The sequence below is a fragment of the Pinus tabuliformis genome, chromosome 9 (genome assembly GCF_031772625.1).
Source record: "Pinus tabuliformis cultivar Carrire ecotype Pingquan chromosome 9, CPIR1, whole genome shotgun sequence".
Taxonomy (NCBI): Eukaryota; Viridiplantae; Streptophyta; class Pinopsida; order Pinales; family Pinaceae; genus Pinus; species Pinus tabuliformis.
This window is the reverse complement of record NC_142307.1, coordinates 1947538228-1947565670: the sequence shown is the minus strand read 5'-3', so window position 1 is coordinate 1947565670 and position 27443 is coordinate 1947538228. Positions and strand designations below refer to the sequence as shown.

Sequence of the window (27443 nt, the reverse complement as noted above, 5' to 3'; positions counted from 1 at the left end):
TCCTGATAACCAAGCTTCGGCCAAGGACCAGAGAATTCTGAACGCCTTCAATTTGGACAATGAACGAAACATGGGAACCACAGAATGCCAGCAAAAACCAAGCACTGTGCCAAGCGGCTGGAGTCGTCCGCCTGAAGGGTTCCTAAAGCTAAACTTTGACGGTGCCTCGAGAGGCAATCCTGGCTTGGCAGGCATTGGAGGAATCATCCGGAATCATAAAGGGGAAATTCTTCACATTTACAGTAAAGCCCTAGGGGAAGGAACCAACAACGAAATGGAATTTGCAGCCATGGAAAGAGGACTAAGGATTCTCAGAATGAACCAAACAGGCAACGCAGTGGTTGAAGGCGATTCAGAGGTGGCCATAACAGTGGCCAGGAAAATCTACAGGGGAACGCCAGCAAGCAAGGTTACCAGACATTGGCGACTGGCCAAGGTTACAGACAATATTGCCAAACTGTTAGGAGAAATGAAAGGCCTCATCTTTCAGGCGGTAAGGCGAAATGCAAATTCGGTTGCTGACCACCTGGCGAATCATGGGATTGAACACCCCAACACAATGTGGGACAGTTGTTGGCAGGATATTGACAACCCAGAGTTAAGAGGAAAATGCATGCAGCTCTCCAGGTTAGATCTGGTGACGGCAGAGGAGTCCGACCGGAGGGTCGAATAATTCAGCGTCATAATTGATTAGACATGCTGACTCGGCAGGCTCCATTAAATTCCAGCAGGGCTCGAAGGACAAGCGAGATAAGGGCAACTATGACAGAAGCAGGTGACAAAGATTTTTGCAGTTTTCATGATCTGTGATGGTATGAGCCACCGAAATACGATCAGGAAGGGGGACACTTGGCAAGATATGGAGCAGGCAGGGAGCGGTGACCGTAAGGGGGTGCAATTATACCATAACCCAACCAACATACCATCACGCAGCAATTATGATGATCTGACGTGCAAGTTGCACAGAGAAAAGCGATCATACACCGGTAATTTCCCCGGAATTCGATATTTAACCACTATCAGAGGCAAAGGGAAAAGCATTGTTTTATCGTGTAGCAAGACAGATCCTCTTCACTCTGCAGATAGAGCTCAGGAAAACGCTAGGAGAGTAAGAAATACAATGGCAGGGGAGGGCAGCCGCAATGAGTCTGCCAACAAAGACCTTCGGCAAGCGAGAGAGATGTATGAAACGCGGACCTCACAAAGGAATAAGCGTAAGATTATCGACTTAGAAGCCATGGTCCAGGAAGAGGAGAACAAGCTTTCAGACCAGCAAATTGGAAAAGAAGTGGACTGGATCCTGGACCCTGGAACAGTCAGCACTCGCGCTACTCAATTTGTCAGAACCCAAGCTGAGAGCTGGCGCATGAAGACCCTTCTTGCGAAAGCTCTGGGTATTCCGGGAGAACATGCGGAGCAATTGCGAAAGCTTCAAAATTTCACAGAAGCTATGAGGCATGATCATATGGCAGTCGTTGAGAGTAGTGAATTCAAGCTGAGTGCGCTGCACCAACAGGTCGACACTATCGACAAGAAACTCACGGTCCTGATTAAACTCTTAAGACATGTCATTGGTCAAGACAGCAAGCCTTCAGATATGCAGAAGGGAGATCCGACTGGAGATCAGCAAGGCAATCCTCCCAAGCCAGGACAGGTCAACATGTCAAGGTCTGCACTGGTCCTGGAGATGTTTAAACATATCTGATTCTGTAGTCTCTCAGACTCCACGTCCTCGGTGGTCAGTCTCTTTATTTTCGCGGCTTGCTATCCTCGCTTCCTTCTTCTTTGCGGGTTGATATGTTTACTATCTAGGTAGCCCGTCTAATGTCTTCTCCGACAGGTCTTCCTCTGTTTATGTCCTTCTATTAGTTCTAGTTCTCTGCCGCCCTGCAAGGTGTGCTGGTTTTTAGTTTTCAGTTACTCTGTCTTCTCTTTTTGGTCTCCTGAAGTAAGGCCTGCTGTTAAGCGGCCCGTAGTCTGCTGATGCAGAAGTTTTGTACTATATTTTCTTTTTGTTAATATCAAAAGCTGACTTACAAAAAAAAAAAGATAAAACTGGGTTAGAAAGTTCTAAAAGTCATGGATCAAGCCAAATCTAATCTTAGCCGTTGATTAGATATTTAATCTCGGTCATTGATGGACCAACGAGAAAAGTATAAGAAGAGGCTTAAGGGTCAATTAGAGAATACACCAGAGTGATTAGTCATTCATTTTACTAGATCAGGGTTGCTAAGCAAAGTTGAATCAGTGATCAACAGCGAGGGGCAATGAGTACGACGCGGAGAGACAGAGACAATACTTAGAGACCAGCGCAGAAGCAGAGAGAGCAAGAGAAGCAGCCAGTCTAGGCTATGCAGAGCCCAGCAGAGGCAGCGCAGAGCCCAGAGAGACTGTGTCATCCATGCATAGGGCAGAGAGAGTGATGCAGAGGCTCTCAGAGGTTGCGTAGTGCCTCAGAGGGCTGATGCAAAGGGTCTTGGGGCTGACGCAGGTCAACAAGAGGCTGACGCAGAGGCCAAAAGGGCCAGCGCTAAGCTTTAGTTGTGCCGAAGAGGGTTTCGTGGGACAGGTTTTCTGAATACCTGTTTCCGAATATAGAGGTATTGTTGCCGTGTATTTTTCTCTATCGGGTGAGCCGATTAGGCACCCAGTTGTACTCAGAACACTGCTTAATAATATAACCCTCAGAATAGTTGCACCAGTTTTCCCGCAATGGGTTTTTCCGGGGATATTTGTCCAAAAATAATGGTGTCACTTGTGTGCTTGTTTTCTTTCAGTTCATGATCTATAAATGTTGTGACTGTATTGTTTTTATTTCGATATTTAAATGTATTAAATAACTTGTTAGATTTAAACAAGTAGAAGAAATAAACCAGTAGAATACAAATTAATTTTCTAACGGATAGACTTAGAAAATTCAACACGGTATCAGAGCGTGGTTGCAAATCACAAGAAAACTGAAAGCATCAGCATAGCAGAGCATTTGCAGAAGATTCAGTTGTCCCGAGTGACAGAGTTGATCCTTGCAGAAAACGACAGAGGAAGGACTGATGCAGAGGGACTGCATCATCAGTCTAGGCCAGAGAGAGGCAGTGCAGAGGCTGAGGAGGGCAAAAATAGGCTCACGCAGAGCCACGCAAAGGCCAAGTGGGCTGACGCAATTGGTTGGGGGCAATGTTTTGCCAGTGTCGGGATTGTGCAGAGCCAAAAGGCTCAATCCTTCAATTGTTGGTGCATAGGAGGTTGTGGGTAGTTTGCAGAGCGAAGCTGGTGGGGTACTGTGGTCAGAACAGTACCTAACAGGGCAAGATCAAGGTGGAGGGAGTTGCTGCTGAGGCGGATTTCTAGCCAAGGAATCCGGATCAGTGTTGCAGTTGCATAGACGATCGGAGTGGGGCAACTTGATGTTGGCAAAAGGATTTCCAGGAGGGAAATCGGGACTCAGAGGGAGTCCAGAGGAGAACTTCCAGACAGGAAGTAGAGAGACTCAGCAGGAGTCGAAATGAGATCTTCCAGACAGGAAGTAGAGAGACTCAGCAGGAGTCGAACCGAGAACTTCCAGATGGGAAGTAGAGAGGCTCAGCAGGAGACGAACAAAGGACTTCCAAGAGGGAAGTAGAGAGATTCGGAGGAGTCGACTAAAGAGCAACTAGATGGTCGTGAATGGGCTGAGAGATCAGGACAGGCTGGACGGAGCATCCAACTTTGTGGTTTGGAAGGCCAGGATCTTATCCATTCTAGACAGACATCGTATCAAGGGATTCGCCTTGAGAGTGATGGCTATCCCAGTTGACCTGGTAGCTAATGAAAGGTACGAGGAGGCAATGGCTAAGGCAAAGTGCATCATCCTTGATGGGGTCAAGGATCATGTGGTACCACATATTGCCGAGAAGGAAACGGCAAAGGAGATGTGGGACACTTTGAACACATTGTACCAGCATACTTCCGTGCAGAGGAAGAGACTCCTGGAGAATCAGCTAAGGTCATACCAGATGCAGAAGGGAGAGCAGATAGATGTCTTCCTCGGTCAGTTAAAGGAGATCTGTGACCAGCTAATTTCCATAGGGGCCACGTCGGATGAGGAATTGATGGTGAGGACCGCACTTACTGCAGTCTCCGAGGCATTGGGAGATATTTGTCCAGAGCATACTGGGCAGGACGAGTCTTCCAGATTGGGAAGAATTGTGGGCAGCGCTTCGTCAGGAAGAGATCAGACGGCCGACCAAGGCGAGGAGTAGCGGAAAAGGGGTCAGGATCAAAAAGGAAGACGAAGAGGATGTGGCTCTAGCATCTGCGGGAAAGCATGAGAAGAGGAAGAAAAAGGACCTATCCAAGGTCTAGTGCTTCCATTGTGGGGAACTGGGTCATTTTGGGAACTAGTGTCCGAGGAAGAAGAGCAAGGGAGAGGCTTCAAAATCCATGGCAGCGCCAGCGAGGGCAGAGAGAGAATTCGAGAAGGATGACGATTGTGCCATGAGTGCTCATGTGCCACTTGAGAAAAAGTGGGGAGACATCGAGCTATAGTCAGGAGGACTACAGGCAATGAGGAGTAGGATCCTCGAGGTACCCAACCTCTTGGATTATACCTTGTTACGGGAGCCCCACAGGAGGAATAGCAGGACTGGCGGATGTCGGTAGAGACAGATGCGGATGAAGCAGCGGAGAGTGCTACGGTGCAGGAGTCCCCAGGTAGCGCAAGGCTAGTAGGCTGCAACAGTGCGAGAGGCACGGGAGTGCTGCACCAGTGCAGGATGGCACAGAGAAGTGTGCAACGATGTGATATGCAGGGAGTTGTTGCAGCAGCGCAGAGGTCAATAGAGGGAGCACTTGTTAGTGGCAGAGAGAGCTTCAGCATCGGGAGTGATTCTAGCCTGACAGGGATGTCAGATGTTGGGTGGATCAGTTACTTACTTCTCAGTAACTAAGTTGTCTGAAAATTCTATCGCTGCAACAATTGATTTATTTTACCTACTTATTTTTCCAATAAGTTATTTATGAAAACCCTTTAGTAAACATTAAAATAAATTTTGTCGCAGTTATCACACCATAATACAGAAACAAACACATGCACAAGAATTAACACATCGACACAAATATTTTGGACAATAGTCCCCAGAAAAACCCAACTTGGGAAAACCGGTGCAACAAGGGAGGATTTTATTATTCAACAATTCTTCAGTACAACTGGGTGCCAAACTGGCTTACCCAACAAAGAGAAAAGTCTCCAGCACTTCTTCCAGTCTCAGTGTCAGCCTGGCTAACCTCTGCATAGTTCCTAGACCCTCTGCGCAGCCCCTGCCTCTCTGCGTCAGCATTGGACCTCTTTGCATCACCCACGCAGGCCCTCTAGTGATTGCACAGTCAGTTGCCTCTGCATCTGCCTCTCCAACCTCTACGCTGCTCTTCTGGTGTTGTTCCCAACTCTCTGTTCTGTACTTGCTGCCTCCTGCTGCACCCCAGACCACTAGTTCGAATTTCTCAGCTAACCCCGCCCCAAAAATCGTACTGACTGGTCTCCCTCAGTGTGTTCTCCAACTGACCCTCAACCCTCTTCTTATACTTTTCTCGTTGGTCCATCAACGACCGAGAGTAGATCTGTAATCAACGACTAAGATTAGATTTGTCTTGATCCATGACTTTTGGAATCTTTTAACCCAGTTTTATATTAATACCCATTAATATTTCATTTTTCCTAAGTTTAGACTTGGGAACTCCATTAAAAATATTAATTATTTTAATATCTCCCAAACCGAGTACAATTTGTCCAAACCATTTCTGGGTCTTAAAGATCTCATGTGCTTTAGCCTCTGCACCAATTTTCATGGCTAGAGCACATCCGATGCTACCCCAAATCAACACTCCCTCTTAGCGAGGACTGTGCTCTAGTAATACTCCTCACTGAGTATCACCCTGATTATCCGGCACCGATAGCTGAGCTGATGCTAGGCCTCCCCGCCCAAAATCCTCTGCACTGTTGCATCCTGTACTATTGCCCATGGCTCTACCTCTGCCAGTGCTACATCCGTACGACAACTCCCTCTGCATCCATGTTGTTACTGGTCCTTTCTCCCAACACTGCATTTGCACTGCATCCTCTTCTCATCATGCTACATCGTGCTACTGTTGACTACTACTACAGGGCAGCATCACCCCCCATTTCTGCTACTGAAATGGATTCTTTATCATCCCCATATTTTCCCTGAAGTAATCAAACTTTGTTCTTCCAAGGGCCCTGGTGAGGATGTCTGCAACCTGTTCTCCTGTAGAGGTGTAGCTCAACTGTATAACTCCTCGTTGGACACAGTCTCTAACAAAGTGACACCAGATATCAATATGCTTTGACCGATCATGAAACACTGGATTCTCAAAGAGTTTGATACAACTCTGATTATCGCACATGATCTTGGTCGCCTCCATCTTTCTTCTGAATAGGTTCACAAGCAATTTTCTAAGCCATATGGCCTCACACGAAGTTGTGCTCGCAGATATATATTCTGCCTCAGCTGAGCTCAGAGCCACGTATTTTTGTTTCCTACTACACTAGGAGGTCATTCCTGATCCACTGTTGAAACAGTACACAGAGGTACTTTTCCGATCCACTGAACTTCCTGCCTAATCTGCATCAGTAAACCCACTCAATCTGATATCCTTACTCCTAGTGTACAATAGTCCATGCTCCACTGTTCCTTGTATATACCTGAGAACATGTTTGGCTACTGCCTAGTGCGCCCTCTTCGGCTCCACCATGAAGTGATTGAGGGTGTTGACAGAGTAGCAAATGTCTTGCCTGGTATTGACCAGATACATCAGGGACCCTATGAGCTACCTGTATAAGGCGGGATCAACATCCTTGTCTTCTGATGCATCAATCTTCTTCTAGTTCGTTATCATTGGAGTAGCCATGGGTCTACAGTCCTCCATCCTGAATCTCTTCAGTGTTAAAGTGTGAAGCCAAACTGGCGCACACTGTGCGAATGACGGCACCAACACCCCAACACTCCGCCTTCCCAGCCGTACTGCCACACTTGCACCGAACCTACCACTGCCATTAGTTTCTAGATCTCCATCTGAATCACATGCAGGATTCTAGATCCTCCTTCAGCCTCTATAAATTTGTAATTTCTCTAGCCAAGGAATGCAAGCCAAAAGCCAAGGCCTTTGTGTAATGTGAAGTGATTTCATTCTCCATTTAATATATCTGTGTTACGTTTCTGTTTCTCCATTTGTCTGTCTATGAATTATTCTCTGCCCTGAGTATAAATCTGTTGTGTGCTCTGTATGCTTTGAACTAACAACTAGTATCAGAGCCAGTAAGCAGACAACTCTTTGGTTATCCGTACCCCGCACTTTGCAAGAAATTCCCAATCCTGTAACTCTGTGGGGAAACGATGTTGTATGAGCCCTGTGCATTGTGAGCTCTCTAGAAAAAACGTTGTTGTATGAAGCCTATGCTTTTTTCTATGGAGAAAGAGTAGCAGAGCGGTGGTGGAAGGCTGTGATGTAGGAGAGTGCGGCATTGAATACTGCAGAAACCATCAGAAAGATTGTTTGTTGAAAAGAAGGGAGCGGAGATCCACCTCCACGAATGTGGAAACTAAAACACAGTTGCTGCAAGAAAAACGAGGTCATGGACCTACATTGAAACGTGTCACTAGAGTTGAAACGTGGATATCGTAAGTGTTTTACGTGGAGTTCGGAGTTGAAACGTGGAGTTAGTAAGTTTTTTTTTAACATCAAGTTTCCACGTATATGTGAAGTGTTTTTTTCAAATCAACATATCCACTTATGTGTGAAATGTGAAGAGTTTTGTCTTTTAATAAAGGTTAAAATATTATATATTTTTCATATTTATTATGAAACACATATAATTATATGTGGATATTTTGAAAAATATATTTTAAAAAGGGGACAAAAATTTTGAAAAGGATATTTTAAAAAGGAGAAAGGTCATTATATTAAAGTTTAAAGAGTAATAACTAAAGTTTTATTTTTAAGTGGAGTTTTTGTGTTTTGGGGCGTGAATTTTATTGAAAATGGAGACAACAGTTACAGCTATGGAGAAGTTGAGCAGGGCTAATTTTGCCCTATGGAAATCACAGATGGAGGATATACTGATTTTAAAGGATCAATATTCGCCGATTGAGGGAACAAAAAAGAAACCCTCATCGATGACAGATGAAGAGTGGAATAAGCTAGATAGAAAGGTGATTGCAACAATCCGCCAATATCTAGCAAAGAATGTGTATTTCAAAATTCAATGTGTCCGGAGAAAAGACGATAGAAGGATTATAGAAGACGCTCCATGATCTATATGAGAAGAAAACGACATCAAACAAAGTGTTCTTGATGAAGAAGCTTTATAATCTCAAGATGAAGGAGGGTGCTTCAGTTGTTGAGCATTTAAATGCATTTAATATTATTACTAATCAGCTTGCCTTAGTTAAAATCAATTTAGATGATGAAATTAGAGCCATTTTGCTAAGGTGTTCTATGCCAGACAGCTGGGAAAATTTAATTGTAGCTATGAGCAATTCAGCAACTACATGGACCCTGAAGTTTGATGATGTCCGCAGTAGTTTAATAAATGAGGAGTTGCGACAAAAGTCAATTGCGGAAAACCAGGGAGGAGAAGCTCTAGCTCTAGCTGATCGTGGTAGGAGAACGGATCAAGGTCGGCAAGGGCGATCAAATCGAGAGGCTGGATCATCTACTTTCATTGTGGCAAACTTGGGCACATGAAGAGAGAATGTCGATTCTGGAAGAAAGGACAAAAGGATCAGAGACCCGCCAGTACAAATCATAAGTCATCCACCACAAATGAAGGTGAGACTACTGTTGTAGCCATAGATGGTGATGTGTTGTTTACAGCTTCAGTAGAGGATGCATTTGTATATACATCTAGCAGTAGCTTTGATTGGATCCTTGACTCTAGGGCATCTCACCATGTAACCCATGCAAAGATAGTTTTGTTGCATATAATCCTGGTGATTATGGTAGAGTGCATTTGGGGAATAATCGTTTTTGTAGTATTGTTGGAGTGGGAGATGTCCAGATTAAGATGAAGGATGGACAAGATATATTATTGAAATAGGTCAGGCATGTACTAGAAATGCGCATGAGTTTGATCTCTATGGGACGACTGGATGATGAAGGCTATTCCACAAGCTTTGGAAAAGGAGGCTGGAAAATTAGCAAAGGAGCATTGGCCATGGCCAAAGGACCCAAGACAGGAACATTGTACACATTGAAGGCACTGATAGGAAAATCAAATTTGGTTGCTATCACAAAAGAAGGAAATTTAGCAGATCTGTGGCATAAGCGCTTGGGTCACATGAGCGAGAAGGGCTTAAAAATCCTTGTTGGTAAAAATTTATTGCCAGGTTTGAAATCCTACAATCTTGATCTTTGTGAGCATTGTATATATGGTAGATAAAGAAGGGTTTCATTCCTTAGAGGTGGCCATGACAAAAAGAAAAATGTGTTAGAATTGGTACACTCAGATGTGTTTGGGCCTGTTAACATCAAATCCTTAGGAGGAGCATCATATTTTCTAACATTTACAGATGATGCATCCAGGAAGGTTTGGGCATATCCTATGAAAAGTAAAAGTGAAGTGTTTGGAATATTTCAAAAATTTCATGTTGTTGTTTAAAGAGAGACTAACAAATTGCTCAAGTGTTTAAGAACGGATAATGGTGGAGAATATTGCTCAAATGCATTCAAGGAATATTGTAACAAGTTTGGCATAAAACATGAGAAGATTATGCCTGGTACTCCTCAATAGAATGGTTTCGCAAAAAGGATGAATCGCACCATTATGGAAAAGGTGCGAAGTATGTTGTCCAATTCTGGTTTGGAGAATAATTTTTGGGCTGAAGCAGTCAGGACTGCTTGCTACCTCATAAATAGATCTCCAACTACAGCCTTGGATGGCAATATCCCTGAAGAAGTTTGGATTGGTAAGAAGTTGAATTATTCTCACTTGAAAATCTTTGGATGTGAAGCATTTGTACATATTCCCAAAGAAAATAGAACTAAGCTAGATGATAAATCTATGAAATGCATTTTTTTCGGAATATGCGGATGAAAAAATTGGTTATCATCTATGGGATCCAGTCAAACATAAAATTATTAGAAGTAGGGATGTTATATTTAATGAGTCAGAAATGTTCAAGAGGATTGTAGGTGAGCTGGAGGTCAAGAAATTTATTGACAGGTTTGAAGAGCAGCAGGAAAACATCCCACCAATGCAAGAAAATGAACATCAAATTCAAGAGCAGGAAGAATAACAAGTGGAAAATGAAGAACACCAAGAAGAAGGAATCTTGCAAGAACCTTTACAGGAGATTCAACTTGATAATGCACCACCACAGTTGGTTCGCAGATCTTCTAGGCCTCATAAGCCTTCACAAAGGTATCCTCCTTCAAACTATATTTTGTTGACTGATGAAGGTGAGCCTAATTGTTTTCAAGAAGCTTGTAAAGTTGAGCACAGTAAAGAATGGAAGAATGCAATGGAAGAAGAAATGAACTCTTTGCAGGAAAATAAAACTTGGGAGTTGGTAAACCCCTTGTTGACCACTGGAGTGGCACCTGATTATTACATGAAGACTCCATGCCCAAGGATGATCCAGAGGACACTTGTACCATCAGATATTGTCGATCCACAAAGTTTTTTAACTCTACTTCTATCTTCTCATCATTTTTCTTGTATCCAGATTCCACAGCATACGAGGAATTGTAATAAGTGATACTAGTAATGATGAGTTTTGAGTCTGTAGCAGGCCTAGAATGTTGGGACTCGATCAGCAAACGAGTACACCTTGAAGTGTTTTCTTTATCTAGTTAATTATCCCTTTTTTTCAGAGGCGGATAATTTTCTGTGTTTTTTCACTCACTTTTTACCCCAAAGTCGGGGTGACAGTTTGAAGGTTGAGCCCCTAACACACCTTAGTGTCTAGAGTCGATGTATATTCCCATACTAGATCACACAAAAAAATTCATGGAATTTGGTTGGGTTATAGGTAGTCATTTTTTATTTTTTAGATTTCTCGTAGGTCAAAAATTGCAAATAAAATTGTATTTAAATTGTAATAAGTGTAGTCTAGAGAAGTTGTATGGAGTATGAGTAATCAAAATTACACCTCAACCTCAACTTTTTACTATGACACACTTTGAGGGGTTAATAATGTGTTTCGACCCTCAAACCCCACTTTTCCTAAGTTTAATGGGAAATTTGGCAATTAATTAAGCCAGAAATTAAATAAATGGAGAAAAATAAATATCCACACATGCTAAATGTTGTGGAAATGAGGTGGAAAGTTATGGGGAGTTAAAATGAAGTCCCAAGGTGATGTGGACTCCTAAAATCAAGGAAAGGACATGTGCTCAAATAAAATCGAATTTCTGGCATTAAATGAAAATGTTGCTTGGAAATTTGAATTTGTGAAGTTAATGCACATTTGGGAGGATTTGGGAGAATATTTGGTGGAGTTTGTGGGAAATTGTCCCCACATGGGTTACCACCCATATAAACTTGCCATTCCACCTTCGAATTTGGCACATAAGGGAAGAAGAAAATGATGTCCACTTGCTAGAATTTGATTTTTTACATTTGGCATTGGAGCTTCATTCAACAAATTCAAATTTCTCTTTGGGATTGTCACCTCATGCCACTTGTTTAATCACTTCTACATTGAGATTGGCTCCAATGCCATTTGTCATTGTCATTCTTCATTGGGATTTGCTCCCAACTCTCTATATAATAGAGCCATGGGCTCTCACATTACAATATTGTTACTAGCTATTGTGCTTACGGAAGCACTGCTGCCTTGTACACTTTCAAAAATATCAATAAAGACTTTGGGGTTTCATTCATGAGGTGTTCCTCCTTTTCGAGTGTGATGAATTGTTGAGCAATGGTATAATTCTTTTTACTCATGTTTTCATCTAATTTGCTTCCATATGCTCTTGTAGATTTGTTGATGTAGAGCTACCTTGCATTGACATTTGAATTAGAAATATGCTCTAGGTATAGAATGCTCTAGTTGGTTTTAAATAAATCTCTAGAGTTTCTTCTCATTGTTTATTGCTAAATCTATATAAAACTAATTCTTGATTGAAGTTTTGTAAAGGGAACATCTTGTTGGGATTACAAAATCAAGCATGAGGGGAAGTCTTTGGAGAGACCAACCCACTCTTGATACATTCTTAAAGGAGCTCTCATTTGTTCTTAGAACCTTCATAGCCTTATCTTACAAAGTGGTTTTGCAAGGATTTTGGCACATAGCTTGTACACAAGCCGAGAACTTCTAAATTTAAATCTCTTTTAAAAAACATTGTACTTCATTTCTTTCATTTGCTATCTAAGAGCTTGAAGATGGCTAAGCAAAAACGAGAGTTTACTCTTACTCTTTAGGTTAGCCTTTTGTAAATTATAATTGTACATATACATCTTATCTTGCTAATTTTTCCTTTAATACTTAACTTATTTTGCAGAGATTGTTTGGATTGTTTGCTAACTCTTGTATGGCAGATTTTGAAGAGCAACTTCCCGCAACATCTAACAAGTGTTTGCAAGACCTTTGGCAAGTGTTGGGAGTTCGGTCTCCAAGGATGTCATGAACCCTTTTGAGACATATTTTGGCCAAGTCGAATTCACTAGAGGGTTGCCCATTTTCCTCTCTAAGCCATCGGCATTTGGAGGAAACTCACACCTTGTTTCCCTTGCATAAGTTTTGTGAGATCTTGTCACTACTTTCTCAAGAAAAGAGGTCTAGTGTCCAAGTTTCAAGCAATTATTGTGAAGACTCTCCTTGAAGTATAGTTGAGAACTTTGAAGGGCCCTCTTCTCATTGTAATATTAATAAAAGATCTAACTTGCTTGTGGGAGCTTGGGATTTCTCCCATGGTATCTTATCTCCCCATTTAATGGGAGGCTTCTCTTGGGTGGATTGACATTTGCATGGTTTAAACTTTCATACTTCATTCACTTACATGCATGCTTTAATTGGGAATTAACACAACCTCGCTATCACATTTCATTAAGTTAAAGTTTGTTACAATTTCATTTGAGCTTTGCATTTTCTTTCTCATTGTTGCTTGGAGCTACAAGCTTACACTTTACTTTGGGCAATTCATCCTTTACATGCAAGCATTTTAAATCCTTAAAAAACTTTGATTTGTTTCCATTTACCTTCGTAAATTGTTTCATGAGCACTTGAATGCATGCTTCAATTTTATGCTACATTGTTATCTTGAATATTGGAGCAATTTATTGGCATTGCCTATTTGAAACAAATTTTACTTCCAAGCAAATTACCTGTATCATTTTAATTCATTGACGAAACACATGCAACACTTGTAAGTTAATTTTATTCCTCCAATTGAAGTTATAATTGCAACTTATGTTGAACACTATTTCATTTACAAGCATTGCAAATCAATCTCTTTGAAGCATTTGCATGTATCATTATTTTAATTTGGGGAATTAACACAATTTGCATTTCATTTAGGCATTTTAGTGTAGGAAGACTCCAAGCCTTATTAAAATTTTACCTCTAACATAAGTTGGTTGAAGTAGACATCTTAGGGATCCTCTACTCCTCTATTGACTCCTCACCGTGAGATCCATATCATTGGGCGAGGGTGAGGTCTGAGGATTGAAGAGTTAAATTGTAATCTTGTTGTAGAGCTAATTAATAAAATTAACCAAGAGCACTTTCCATTACATTTACTTTACTTGTCTCTTGATGGTTTGAATTTTCATATGCAAAGTCTATTCCAAAAGCAAGTATTGTAATCATTTCAAACAAGTGTTTTCTTTTCATGTTTCAAGTTTAATTGCATATTGATGTCTTAGTTTGGCACTTCCTTTCTTTTACATTTTCAAGTTAATTGATAATTTTTTGGTTTTGGCAAGATATGTTTCACATGTTTTGATTTATAAAGTTGATTATCTCAAAAGAATTTTGTATCTTACATATCTTGTACTAACCATTCTTATTTACATTTTAGGGTTACTTTGTTTTCTCTTTTGAGAGCATTGCATTTTACTTTGACCAAATATATCTTTAAATTGTTGAGCAAATTCCTTATAAGGCACTGATTTTATGGTTTTTTTTAAATCATATTAACGATTGGCATTGTTATTTCAAGTTTCTCACTTCATATTTGCTCATAGATCCTTAAAAGTAATCCATTTTCACTATAACACTCTCCTAGAAACTCACATCTTTTAACTTAAATTTTCATTAGGGACCACCCCCCTTAGCTAACTTAGGAGATAGCTCAAACGGAGAGAGTCGAGATTAGTGTGACAGCCCCTTCTCTAAGTTCTCTGCCACCAACCACACCATGTGGGGTTGAAGGCTTTTCTCACTCACTTGTAGGTAGGTGTAGGCAGCAAGGTCAACACCTCCCAAAAGGAAGAAAGGCTCTACAAAACAAATGGGTGTACAGGATTAAGCATGAAGGTGACGAAAAGAAGGAGAGGTACAAAGCAAGGCTAGTGGTGAAAGGATTTGCCCAAAAGGAAGGAATTGACTTCACTGAAATTTTCTCACCTGTTGTTAAAATGTCATCCATCAGAGTCATTCTTGGTCTAGTTGTTGCTTTAGACCTAGAATGTGAACAGTTAGATGTAAAAACTTCTTTCCTTCATGGTGAACTGGAGGAAGAAATTTATATGGAGCAACCAGAAGGCTTCATAGACAGGTTGAAGAAGAGTCTCTATGGGTTAAAACAGGCACCTCAACAATGGTACAAGAAATTTGATTCATTCATGTTGGAACATGGTTTTCACAAGTTGGAAGTTGACCATTGTGTCTATATCAAGAGGTATGATCAAGTTAAGTATATCATATTATTGTTATATGTGGACGACATGTTGATTGTTGGGCATGATAAGAATAAGATCAATAGGTTGAAGAAAGATTTGGGCAGTCGATTTGCAATGAAGGATTTGGGACCAACACAACAGATATTGGGCATGAGGATCATGCATGATAGGAAAAACAAAAGTTTGTGGCTGTCACAAGAAAAATATATCAAGAAGGTGCTTGACAGGTTTAATATGAAGGATGCCAAGCTAGTTGGTGCAACCCTTACAGTCCACTTCAAGCTGAGTACTGAATTATGTCCTACTGATGACAAGGAGAAGGAAGAGATGAGCAAGATTCCTTATGCTTCAGCAGTTGGCAGCATGATGTATGCCATGGTATGCACACGACCAGACATTGCATATTCAGTGGGAGTAGTGAGCAAATTCCTTGCCAATCCAGGCAAACAACATTGGCAAGCAGTAAAATGGATTTTGAGGTATCTCAAGGGTACTAGTCATTATTGTTTATGTTTTGGTCATAATGAGACTATGCTTGAAGGATTTACAGATGCAGATATGGCTGGAGATATGAACACCAGAAAGCCCACAACAGGTTATTTATATACATTTGCAGGTGCAGCAGTATCTTGGGTGTCAAGGCTTCAAAGAATAGTAGCTCTCTCTACAACAAAAGCAGAGTACATAGCTGCAACAGAAGCTTGTAAAGAGATGTTGTGGATGCAACAATTCCTAGGAGAGATAGGAATAAAGCAGGACAAGTATGTGCTATATTGTGATAGTCAGAGTGCCATTCATTTGGCGAAAAACCCAGCATTTCATTCAAAAACCAAGCACATTGACTTAAGGTACCATTGGATTTGGCATGTGTTGGAGGAAGAACAATTATCCTTGGAAAAGGTCCATACAGATAGGAACCCTGCTGATATGCTCACTAAGATTCTACCAAGAAATAAACATGAGTTATGTAGAGGCATGGTAGGACTCAGTGTGACTTGATTTATGACTCTTATTTGGCTTCAAGTGGGAGAATGTTAAAGTGTGAATCCAAACTGACGCACATAGTGCGAATGACGACGCCGACTCCCCGACACTCCATCGTCCCAGTCGTCACCGCCACACCTGCGCTAAACCTACCACACCGCCATTAGTTTCTAGATCTCCATCTGAATCACATGCAGGATAACAGATCCTCCTTCAACCTCTATAAATTTGTAATTTTTCTGGCCAAGGAATGCAAGCAAAATCCAAGGCCTCTATGTAATGTGAAGTGATTTCATTCTCCATTTAATATATGTGTTACGTTTATGTTTCTCCATTTGTCTGTCTATGAATTATTCTCTGCTCTGAGTATAAATATGTTGTTTGCTCTGTATGCTTTGAACTAACATTCAGGATTTCTATAGCATATCTCCCTTGCCCAAGGAAGATCTCCCCCTTTTGCTGCCAAACTTCCAACCCCAGGAAATAATGCATTTGTCCCAAATCCTTCATGTCGAATCCCGTGGCTATATTCTTCTTGCAGTCCCCTATGAGTCTGGATGATCATGTCAGGAAGAGATCATCCACATATAATACTAAGATTAAAGGCTCATTCTCTACAACCAGATAATAGAGATTTGGATTTGCGTCACTCTTAACAAATCCCATTTTTTGCAAGTAACCATCGATTCGACCATACCATGCTCTAGGTGCCTGTTTCAACCCATACAAGGCTTTCTTCAATCTGCATACATGAGACTTCTTCTCATGTGTCTCAAAGCCCTCTGGTTGTTCAATGTATACCTCTTCTTCTATCACTCCGTTCAAAAATGTCATTTTGACATCCATCTGATGAATCTCCCACCCCATTAGTGCTGCAAGAGATATTACGGTTCTAATAGATGTATGCCTGGCTGTCGAGGTGAAGTTCTCTTCGTAGTCAATTCCTTCCTTCTGAGCATACCCCTTAGCCACAAACCTGACTTTGTATTTCTCAACACTGTCGTCTGTAGCGTATTTGATCTTGTAGATCCATCTCGAACCTACCACCGATTTGTCTTGAGGCCTTGGCACTACCTCCCAGACATCATTCACATTATGGAGTTGTACTCCTCTACCATCGCATCCAGCGAAACCTGATGCTGAGTTGCCTCCTAAAAACTGGCAGGCTCTCCATCCTGAGCTACTAATGCCTAATATCTATCTGGTTGTTTTTGCTCCCTCTTATTGTTCCTTGGCGCACTGATGAAGTCCTCTACATCTCACAGAATTAGACGAAGTTCCCTGCTCGTTCTTCCTCTACCAGCAAGTGCTTCTGTTAGCTCCTCCTCATCTTGTGATTCTTCTTGACCCGAGGAATAATTCTTTTCTTTCGTTGGTTGAAGAGGTTTGACCAACATTTCCTCTTTTGACTGCTCCTCAAAAGGCATTTCTCGATATTTTCTAAAGGCCCTGTCCTCCATGAACTTCACATCCCTTTGAACTACTACCTTCCTGCTCCTTGGAAGATAGATTTTGTATGCCTTAGCGTTCTCGCTATATCCCACTAGATATCCTTCCTCTGTAGTTTGATCCATCTTCTTCCTCTTTTCCTCGGGTATGCGGCAACATCCTAAGCTCCCAAATATCCTAAAATGATTGACTTCAGGCGTCTTCCCTGTTAGGACTTTATCTGGAGTAATCTTGCCCAATGCCCGATGAGGAGTTCTATTCTAAACATAGACTGATGTGTTGCACGCTTCTGCCCACAGGAAGTTTGGCATATCTTAATCACACATCATGGCCCTAGATGCTTCTACAATAGTCCTGTTCTTTCTTTATGTTACTCCATTCTGCTTTGGATTGTAAGGAGTTGTCCACTCCCTTTTGATTCCTTCCTTAGCGCAAAAATCAGTGAAGTCCTTATCGTCATACTCTCCACCATTATCTGAGCGCAAAACTTTTATTTTCTTCCCGGTCAAATTCTTCACCAGAGCCTTGAACTCTTTGAATCGACAAAAAACCTTGTCCTTGGTTTTTAGAAAATAAATCCAAATTTCCTTGAGTGGTCATCAATGAAGGTGAAGAAGTACTCGGCACCACTAAGAGCTTTAGTGGACATGGGTCCACAGATATCTGAGTGTATCAATCCTAGTACACTCTTGGCCCTGTTTTTACTTCTAGGAAATGTTGCTTTGGCATACTTTCCTAGAGCACATTCTCTGCATACATCATCTCGTTCCGTACTAAGATCCGGAACTCCTGTTACAGTGCTCCTGAGAATTCTCAAAGCCCCATGGTGCAAATGTCTCATTCTTTTGGGCCATAGTTCGTTCAAATCCTTGTCTCCATGACTGCCTATTAGTGCCATTGGTGATTCTAGTTGTAGTCTGTGACTCTGTACAACTTGTTACTTTTGATCCCGATCTGTACTTTATTTTTCCAGCTCGAGTGTTTGACGTATACTTTCTCCTTGATTGGAAACATCATAGCCTTTGCCTTGAAGTTGTGACACGAAAAGTAAATTCATCCCCAATCCTGGTACATGCAGCACATTGGTAGTACGGAACTACTCTCGTTTCTGTTTGAAAATCTATGGTACCCCTCCCTACTGGAGTACACTTTGCCTTGTTCCCCATGGTGATCTAAAAGTTCATCTTCTCCTCACGATAATCTGAGAAACATTCCCGGATTCCCGTCATATGCCAGGAGGCTCCACTGTCTATATACCACACCACTGATGATGCAGAGTTGGTTTCACAAGCCACTTCTTTTTCTAGCCTGGAAGCCAACATAGAGAAATCAAAATCACTTTCTCTTGTGCAATTTTCTGAAAATCTTTGTGAGTCTCCAAATGTAGATGCCTCTGCATCATAAGTCTCGACCCATAATTGATTTTCCCTTCCTGTCTCTGATTACTTGCTCTGATACCATGTGAAAATTCTATCACTGCAACAACTAATTTATTTTACCTACTTATTTTCCCAATAAGTTATTTACGAAAACCCTTCAGTAAACATTAAAATAAATTTTGTTGCAGTTATCACACCATAATACAGAAACAAATACATGCACAAGAATTAACACGTCGACACAGATATTTTGGACAACAGTGCCCGAAAAACCCAACTTGGGAAAATCGATGCAGCAAGGGAGGATTTTATTATTCAGCAATTCTACAGTACAATTGGGTGCCAAACTAGCTTACCCAACAGAGAAAAAAATCTCCAACACTTCTCCCAGTCTCAGCGTCAGCCTGGCTGACCTCTCGTAGCTCCCAGACCCTCTGCGTCAGCCCTTGCCTCTCTGCCTCAGCACTGGGCCTCTCTGCGTCACCCACACAAGCCCTCAAGTGACTACGCAGTCAGCTGCCTCTATGTCTGCCTAAGAGGCTCTGCGTCTGCCTCTCAAACCTCTGCACTAATCTTCTGGTGTTGTTCCCAACTCTCTGTTCCATACTTGTTGCTTCCTACTGCTCCTCAGACCACTAGTTTGAATTTCTCAGATAACCCCGCTCCATAAATCAAACTGATTGGTCTCCCTCATTGTGTTCTCCAACTGACCCTCAAGCCTCTTCTTATACTTTTCTCGTTGGTCCATCAACGGCCGAGATTAAATCTCTAATCAACAGCTAAGATTAGATTTGGCTTGATCCATGACTTTTGGAATATTCTAACCTAGTTTTATATTAATACCCATTAATATTTTATTTTTTCTAAGTTTAGACTTAGGAACTCCATTAAAAATATTAATTATTTTAATATCTCCCAAACCGGGTACAATCTGTCCAAACCATTTCTGGGTCTTGGAGATCTCATGTGCTTTAGCCTCTCCACCAATTTTCATCGCTAGAGCACATCCGATGCTACCCCAAATCAACAAGTTGCAGTGCAGTAGCAGTATGCAGTAACATGATGCAGCATGATGAGAGGGGGATGCAGTGCAAATGCAGTGCTGGAAAGATGGACCAGCAGCAGCACGGATGCAGAGGGAGTTGTCGTACGGATGGAGTAGTGGCAGTGGCAGGGCCATGGGCAACAGTACAGGACGCAGCAGTGCAGAGGATGTAGGGCGGGAAGGCCTAGCATCAGCATAGGTACTGGTGTTGGATAATCAGGGTGATGCTCAGTGAGGAGTATTACTAGAGCATAGTCCTCGCTAAGATGGTGTTGATTTGGGGTAGCATCGAATGTGCTCTAGCCATCAAAATTGGTGGAGAGGCTAAAGCACATGAGATCTCCAAGACCCAGAAATGGTTTGGACAGATTGTACCCGGTTTGGGAGATATTAAAATAATTAAAAATTTTAATAGAGTTCCTAAGTCTAAATTTAGGAAAAATAAAATATTAATGGGTATTAATATAAAACTGAGTTAGAAGGTTCCAAAAGTCATGGATCAAGCCAGATCTAATCTTAGACGTTGATTAGAGATTTAATCTCGGTCGTTGATGGACCAACGAGAAAAGTATAAGAAGAGGCTTGAGGGTCAGTTGGAGAATACACCAGAATGATCAGTCATTCATTTTGCTAGAGCGGGGTTGCTAAGCAAAGTTGAATCAGTGATCAGCAGCGAGGGGAAGTGAGTACAAGGCAGAGAGGCAGAGACAATACTGAGAGACCAGCGCAGAAGCAGAGAGAGCGAGAGTAGCAGCCAATCCAGCCTATGCAGAGCCCAGCAGAGGCAGCGCAAAGCCCAGAGAGACTGCGTCATCCATGCAGAGGGCAGAGGGAGTGACGCAGAGGCTCCCAGAGGCTGCGCAGTGCCTCAGAGGGCTGACACAGAGGGTCCGGGGGTTGACATAGAGGCCAGAAGGGCCAGCGCTGAGCTTCAGTTGTGTCGGAGAGGGTTTCGTGGGATAGGTTTTCTAAATACCTGTTTCCGAATATAGAGGTATTGTTGTCATGTATTTTTCTCTATCGGGTGAGCCGATTAGGCACCCAGTTGTACTCAAAAGACTGCTTAATAATATAACCCTCAGAATAGCTGCACCGATTTTCCCGCATTGGGTTTTTCCGGGGACATATGTCCAAAAATAACGGTGTCACTTGTGTGCTTGTTTTCTTTCAGTTCATGATCTGTAGATGTTGTGATTGTATTGTGTTTATTTTGATATTTAAATGTATTAAATAACTTGTTAGATTTAAACAAGTAGAATAAATAAACCAGCAGAATACAGATTAATTTTCTAACGGATAGACTGAGAAAATTCAACAATGCCATCAACATGGACTGGTGCTCAAGGAGGTGGGTGTGTTCTGATGCTAAGATGTTGCAAAATAATGTAGCTATGGCCAGCATTTTTCATTAGAAACATAAAGAAGAAATGAATTTTTTGGTCTCCTACAAGTCGTCTCAAATAGCCCTACAAGTTGGCTCCAAGAAGGTTTACATGTCAGCCCCATTAGGGCTAATTAGCGCTCACATGACGCCTATTTATAGGACTTCATTAGCACTCATTTTCATCCATCATCACATCACAATTTGGTCTGAAATCACAGAGCTTGTTAACACATGCGAAGGGCACATAAGGGCATCATTACAGCTGCGTTGACTCCTTTATTGACTACTCTTGACTTGGGGTATTTCAGCACCTTTTGGCATCTGTTCAGTTCATCCTTTAAGGCTGAAAGAGATAGAAGAACTTGATTGGAAGTTCGCTCTTTTGATGTGACACTCGCCTGAAGTTGACCGAGATTTTTGCTTGTAATCTTGGGCCAAATGTTTGGACAGTTCATTGGCATCTTATGTGGTGACTACAATGAGAATTTTGGCCTCCTGTAATAGTGACTACAGGCCTAAGTTTCGGCCTCTTTGTGCAGACCTTACTCATTGGACAGAACTGGAATTTCTCTCCTTCTATGAGCAGACTTTGATTGGGTATTTCATTGACTATTTTGGATTTATTGGAACATTCTGATGTACTATTGATGGACAGAATCTCTCTCTCATAAGGAAAGAATTTTTGGGTTTTCCCCTTGTGGGTTTTGCCCTGGCTGTGAGCCTAATCTTGGTGTCTCTTGTCTCTTGCTTATTGTCTATTGTTCATTGTCTACTGAGATCTCTATTTACTGCTCTTGTTGAAGAATTAATGGTTGAAGTTTTTCATGTATAGCTACTTGTTGATTAAAGGATAAAGAAGAAACTGTTTGTATCAAAAGAAGTGGTTATCATTTGTGAAAAACTATTCTAGTCATTGCATCACTAGAATTTCAACATAAGAGTCGTCAGATCCAAAGATTGCATGGTGTGTAGTCAATGAGGGTTTCCTACAACCTCCAAGTATTTGCCTAGTTGGTGAATTAATAAGGCCTTCCTTCCAAAGCTCGAGAGTGGCATTTCAGATGGGCTTTGTCTTTCTTGTCTCAAGCTGGAAACAATGAAGCATTTATATTGGAACTGTCCTTTGGACAAATCATGCTGGGAGCATGTTCAAAGTTCAAACTAACATCTCCACTATTCTTTAGGGATGTCTTCAATAGCATGCAATGCTATTGGATGACTCTGGATCTGTGATCCGTTCTTCTCTTAGTGGCATTTAGCATTGCTTGAGAATAAGCTTTAATGCATCTATGTTTCTTAGAATGAGGTTAGCTCTTTGTCTGCCTTTTTCCTTTTGTGGAGAGAAGAGGTACACATGCAACTGCTAGAAAAAAGGTTCTTATGGATCAAGAATACCAAGATGTTAGGCTCTGGTGCCTTTTCAGATTTTATTGTTGTGCTTGTTGTTTTAAGGAAGAGAATGTATATACCCATCCGCTTTTTGTTTTCTCTTGATTTAATTTTTTTTGTAAATATAATAAGTATTTTTCAAAATAATAATAATAATAAAACTAAAAGACATGATGTAAGGAACATGAATAAATCACCTTCATGAATAATCAACGCATAAGAGTATTCAGTCACAAGGCATTATATCATCACCAATCCTATATATCATTCATTCAACATTCAGTTATAGAATTATTATCCTATATGGATTTCAATTCTCTGTCCCTATTGGATATTTCCACAAATGTCCATTACACATGCATTAAACCCATCGGCAAAGACTGTGCCTCATCCAGGGGGATTTGAACTGGTCACTTGCCCACACAACATTAGCCAAATTTCCAACAGTATCAGCAACAACTCGTTGAGCTAACCCCTGTGGCTTATATTTTATTTTCCAAGGGAAAACCTCGCAGGGAAATGCATGCAATGCTTCCCTACATTTGTGGACAGCATCACCAATAAACCTGTTGGTGTAGGCTAATGCTCCTCACCTAAAGAGTATTCAAACTGGACACCTGCCAACACATAACTAGCCAAATGCCCAGCAACATATATGACAACCAGTTGAGCTAACCCCTTCACCTTAGTTCCATCTTGTAGATCTACATAAACAGTCTAATAGCTATGTTGCACGAAACACTATGTTGCAAGAAACGTGGTATAGAGGTTCGTTTCCGTTCGGAAACGGGTACGAAACGCGGAAACGCGTTTGGTACGGCCGTGAAACGCGTTTCCAGCCGTACTGCCACGTTTCCCGAAACGGAAACGTGGCCAGTATGGCCGGAAACGCGTTTCAGGGCCGTATGACCCACGTTTCCTCATTAACTTGTGTTTTTTTTTTTTTTTTTAAATTTAATTTACTTTTAGGGTATGTTAGTGACTTCTTGTTGCTTCTAGATGCGTGTCTAAAGTTATAAAAGTGAATTTTTGCCCTAGTGTTGATATGCAGTTCATGGTAATTTTAAATTCTTAAAATAAAAGTGATATTCTCCTTTATTTTTATTTCACTTAAATTTTTAACATTACCATGAAATGACTCAGGATGTTTGAGAGTGGTTTCGCCCTCATTGGATTTCATATGGAGAAAGTAGAATTTTAGATCTCACTCAAAATCCAGCAGACTTATTTGTTTTTCAGGATTTCAGGATTAGGGGGATTGCAATGTTTCCATTGGATTTTATCATGTACTAGGGTATGGAACTTGTATTTAATCAAGAGAACCAAGCCCTCTAAGCCCTCTATGTAGGGGAAACTCTCAATAATCAAGATCATGTAGGGTACTAGGGTATGAAACGTGTATTTAATCAAGAGCACTAAGGTCGTTCGACTATGTAGGAGGAGACTCCCAATACAACAGTGGTCCTTCTAAAGAATGGGATGTGGATGCAAAAAATCCTGATTTAGATCTCTCTCTTGCAGCCTTATAGTCTTTATTGTACTTACAGTCTCATATATTAATATAAATAAACGCTGATTTTGAGATTTGGATATATAATAAAGGTTGCTTTTGGATATTCCGATATTTTTATTTTCATTATGTGATCATTCATGAGTAAATGTGATGTAAATTAAATCTTAATGTTTAAGTGTAATAAATTATAATGTATCATTTATGCTTTATGATTGCACATATATATATATACCCGTTTCGTATCGCTTCCTATTTCGGAAACTCGTACCCGTTTCCCCGTTTCGTGCAACTTAGACGAAACACCTTCTTAGGCAACATAATGGTACCAAAAACGTCCTGAAACGTTGAAACTTCACCGAAACAACATCAGTGATACCATACGGTGTTTCGCAATTTTGAAACATCGTATGGTACAGCGGAAAGCGTTTTGAGGCTGTTTCGGCCAAAAATGTGATGTTTCAACGAGTTAAGTGTTGTTTCAGGCATGCTCAAGCAACCAAGAAGGGCGTGGGTCCCTTCTATGGCCCAAAAATGCTTAATTAAACATTTTTTGTAAAGTTGATTTCACTCCTAAGCTAATTTCATTAAAAAACTCACACTTAGAGCTCTCTCTTGCTGCTCTTGATATTAGTGGTGATTCAAGCAGAACTGGAAGTACTAGTAGAATTGCCTCTTCCGCTAAACAAGCATCTTGTTATATTTTTGTTGATAAGGATGAGGATTGTTATGATTACTAATATGTAGTCAACATTTGTCTTTAGTTCATGTTTTATTCCAGTTATCCTCAAGTATAAAGGCAGATTTCGGAACCTTCAATGTACAACCTCATCTATAGAGGCTACTTTTGGATTTTTGTTATGTAATCATCTATGAGAATTGATATAGACTTGGTTTTCCTTCCAAAATGTCATTTATGTGACGTTTCGGGCGATGATTCCATTTTTCTGAGATGGCATTTCCAGCCATACCCGTTTCAGAAACTTCTAGACATTTTGCTGTTTCTTGCAACTTAGTCTAATAGACAAATATAGCACAAGATATATAGTATGAGTCAAGTTTCAGCTCTAGAAGGAGATAATATGCAAGCAAGAAAATGACCATTGGTTAAAAGCAAATTTCATTCCTATGATCCTGTAAATTCTCATCAGCACAAGGCATCTTTTGGAATATAAGTTTTGACAAACCTCGTCTTCAATATCAAGCGTAGAAGTTACCTCAACAATAGGCTGAAGCATTGCTGGATCAAATCCTCTTGAAGACTGCAGAAGGCCCCATATTCTAAATACTCGATCTCGAAGTTCAAGCATTGTTGCTTGTTCATTTTCATTAAATCTCAAAAATCCATTAGCAGTTCCACTAGGAATCAGGGTCCTGATAGGCTCAGGCACAGAATTCAAGCTGTCTATAGCTGCACTGAGTAAAATAGCTTCTACAACTCTCACAGCCTCCTTGATAACTAAACTACGAAGTTCTTCACCATCAGGTCCCAGTAAAAGCTTCAGGACAGGCTGTAAAGCATCCTTGGCAGCAAAATCACTGTCTTTGCGCCCCTGCACAAGCAGGTTTTCAAGCCTGTTCCACCTGCCATGTATGATGCAGACAACAAACAACCAAAGTCCACAAATATCATAAAAACATGAGCTGTAAACAAGTGCCAATGTCCACTCCAATGTTATCATAGTAATTCAAATTCATTATGATGAGATTTGAATAAATTAAGAGTACATGCAGTTGTACAATAAAGCAAGTCGATAGAACATGGGCACTTGCCTGAATCTTCCATCCTTGAAAAGAAGCTCAATAAGAGCATCCCTAAGGTAAGGGTTGGTATCTGTCAGTAACCGCTTTGCAAAATAAGGATACGAAGCCGACAGTACTTTGAAATTAGGATCTGTATAAAGAGCTAATCCTTCAAGAACCGTCAGTGACCTTAGTATCAAGGCATAATAAGCTGGAACTGCAAGAGAATCCCAATATGTTAAAAGCATGTCTTCCAAACCAGATTTCTCCAAAGCCAAGATAGGCCAAAAATGGTTTTTATTTGAAAATAAGGAGAAACTTTCATGAGCATAGGAACAAAAATGGAGAAATATGGCTTCATCAATTATGCCATTTGGCATTCTCCTTAATCTTCATTTTCATCCTTTTACTTAAATTTTTAACATTACCATGAAATGACTCAAAATGTTTGAGAGTGGTTCCAACCCAATTGGATTTCATATGGAGAAAGTAGAATTTTAGATTTCATTCAAAACCAAGCATACTTATCAGTTTTTAGGATTTCAGGATTGGGGGGATTGCAATGTTTCCATTGGATTTTATCATGTATTAGGGTATGGAACTCGTATTTAACCAAGAGCCCCAATCCCTCTATGTACCTTGATGTTAGTGACATTGGTTGTCAAACTCCTCTATCATGATCCTCCTAAAAATGTATGCATCACTCAAACAAAATCTTGACTTGACATGCTATGCTTTTTCTATCTTATGTTAATGCTTAGAGGGTGATATTAATGACAAAGATCCCTATACAGATCCAGAGGTAATGACAAAGATACCTTTGGATATTAATGCTTAGAGGGTGATATTAATAACAAAGATCCTGATTTTCCAACAAGACTAAAAAATTAGACATTTATTGTGGCGGCAAGAGGCCCAAGCATTAGCAATAGATAATAGATTTACTTGTCTTTTCTAGTTTCTAGTAGTTTTTATAACTATTGACTCTTTCATATTTATTATGATATTTTTTGTAAACAATATATGACAATTTAAGTTTGAAGTTCGAAGTTGGCAATTATAACTCATTAGTAATGAATTATGAATATGATGCTTCGTGAAAGTTGAAAGTTGTTTCATTTTATAACATTACATTTCATGTTAGATATTATATGTTGTAATGGTTACACTTAGCTTACAAGTACAACTTTGGTGATCAATGATGATAAATGCTATATTGAATTTTGAAAGCTTGAGACTTTAAGATTGATGAATCATGAGACTCAATATGTTGTATGTTACTATGTTACTAACCTGTGGACGTGGTTGATGACGATTATAACTTCTAGATGATTGTTGTTATATGGTTCAATCTATGTTTTTTATGTTTTTATGTTTTTTATATCTAATTCATCATTCTACAAGCATTTGTTGACATATATGCATCAAAATATATATATATATATATATATATATATAAAATGCTCCCAAAATGGCTCCTAAAATGGGAGCTTCTGAAAATATCGCTCCTGTTTTCGCTCCCACTCCCAAGTAACCTTGAGTCGGAGAGATATGGGAGCAAGTGTGTATGGAGGTACGGGAGCAAGTGTTGTTATAACCGGGATTGAGAGGCATATATGCAGTGGAGAGTATACGAGGTATTGCAAGGCCGGGGAGTACAGGAGTGTACCCAGACATGACATGGAAAACCAACAGTCAACACCGCAGTCTGCCAATCATAT

At 40.6% G+C, this 27443-nt stretch overlaps 1 protein-coding gene across 1 annotated transcript in view; it reads right to left on the bottom strand.

Moving 5' to 3' along the window:
- LOC149156771 (Protein kinase superfamily protein) overlaps positions 1–27443 on the bottom strand; it is a 358651-nt gene that overhangs the window by 84272 nt on the left and 246936 nt on the right. The window contains exons 5-6 of the mRNA XM_089438585.1: positions 25753–25939; positions 25197–25563 (exon numbers count right to left, since the gene is read on the bottom strand). Of these exons, the coding sequence (XP_089294711.1) occupies positions 25197–25563; positions 25753–25939 (554 nt within the window). The remainder of the gene's footprint in view (positions 1–25196; positions 25564–25752; positions 25940–27443) is intronic.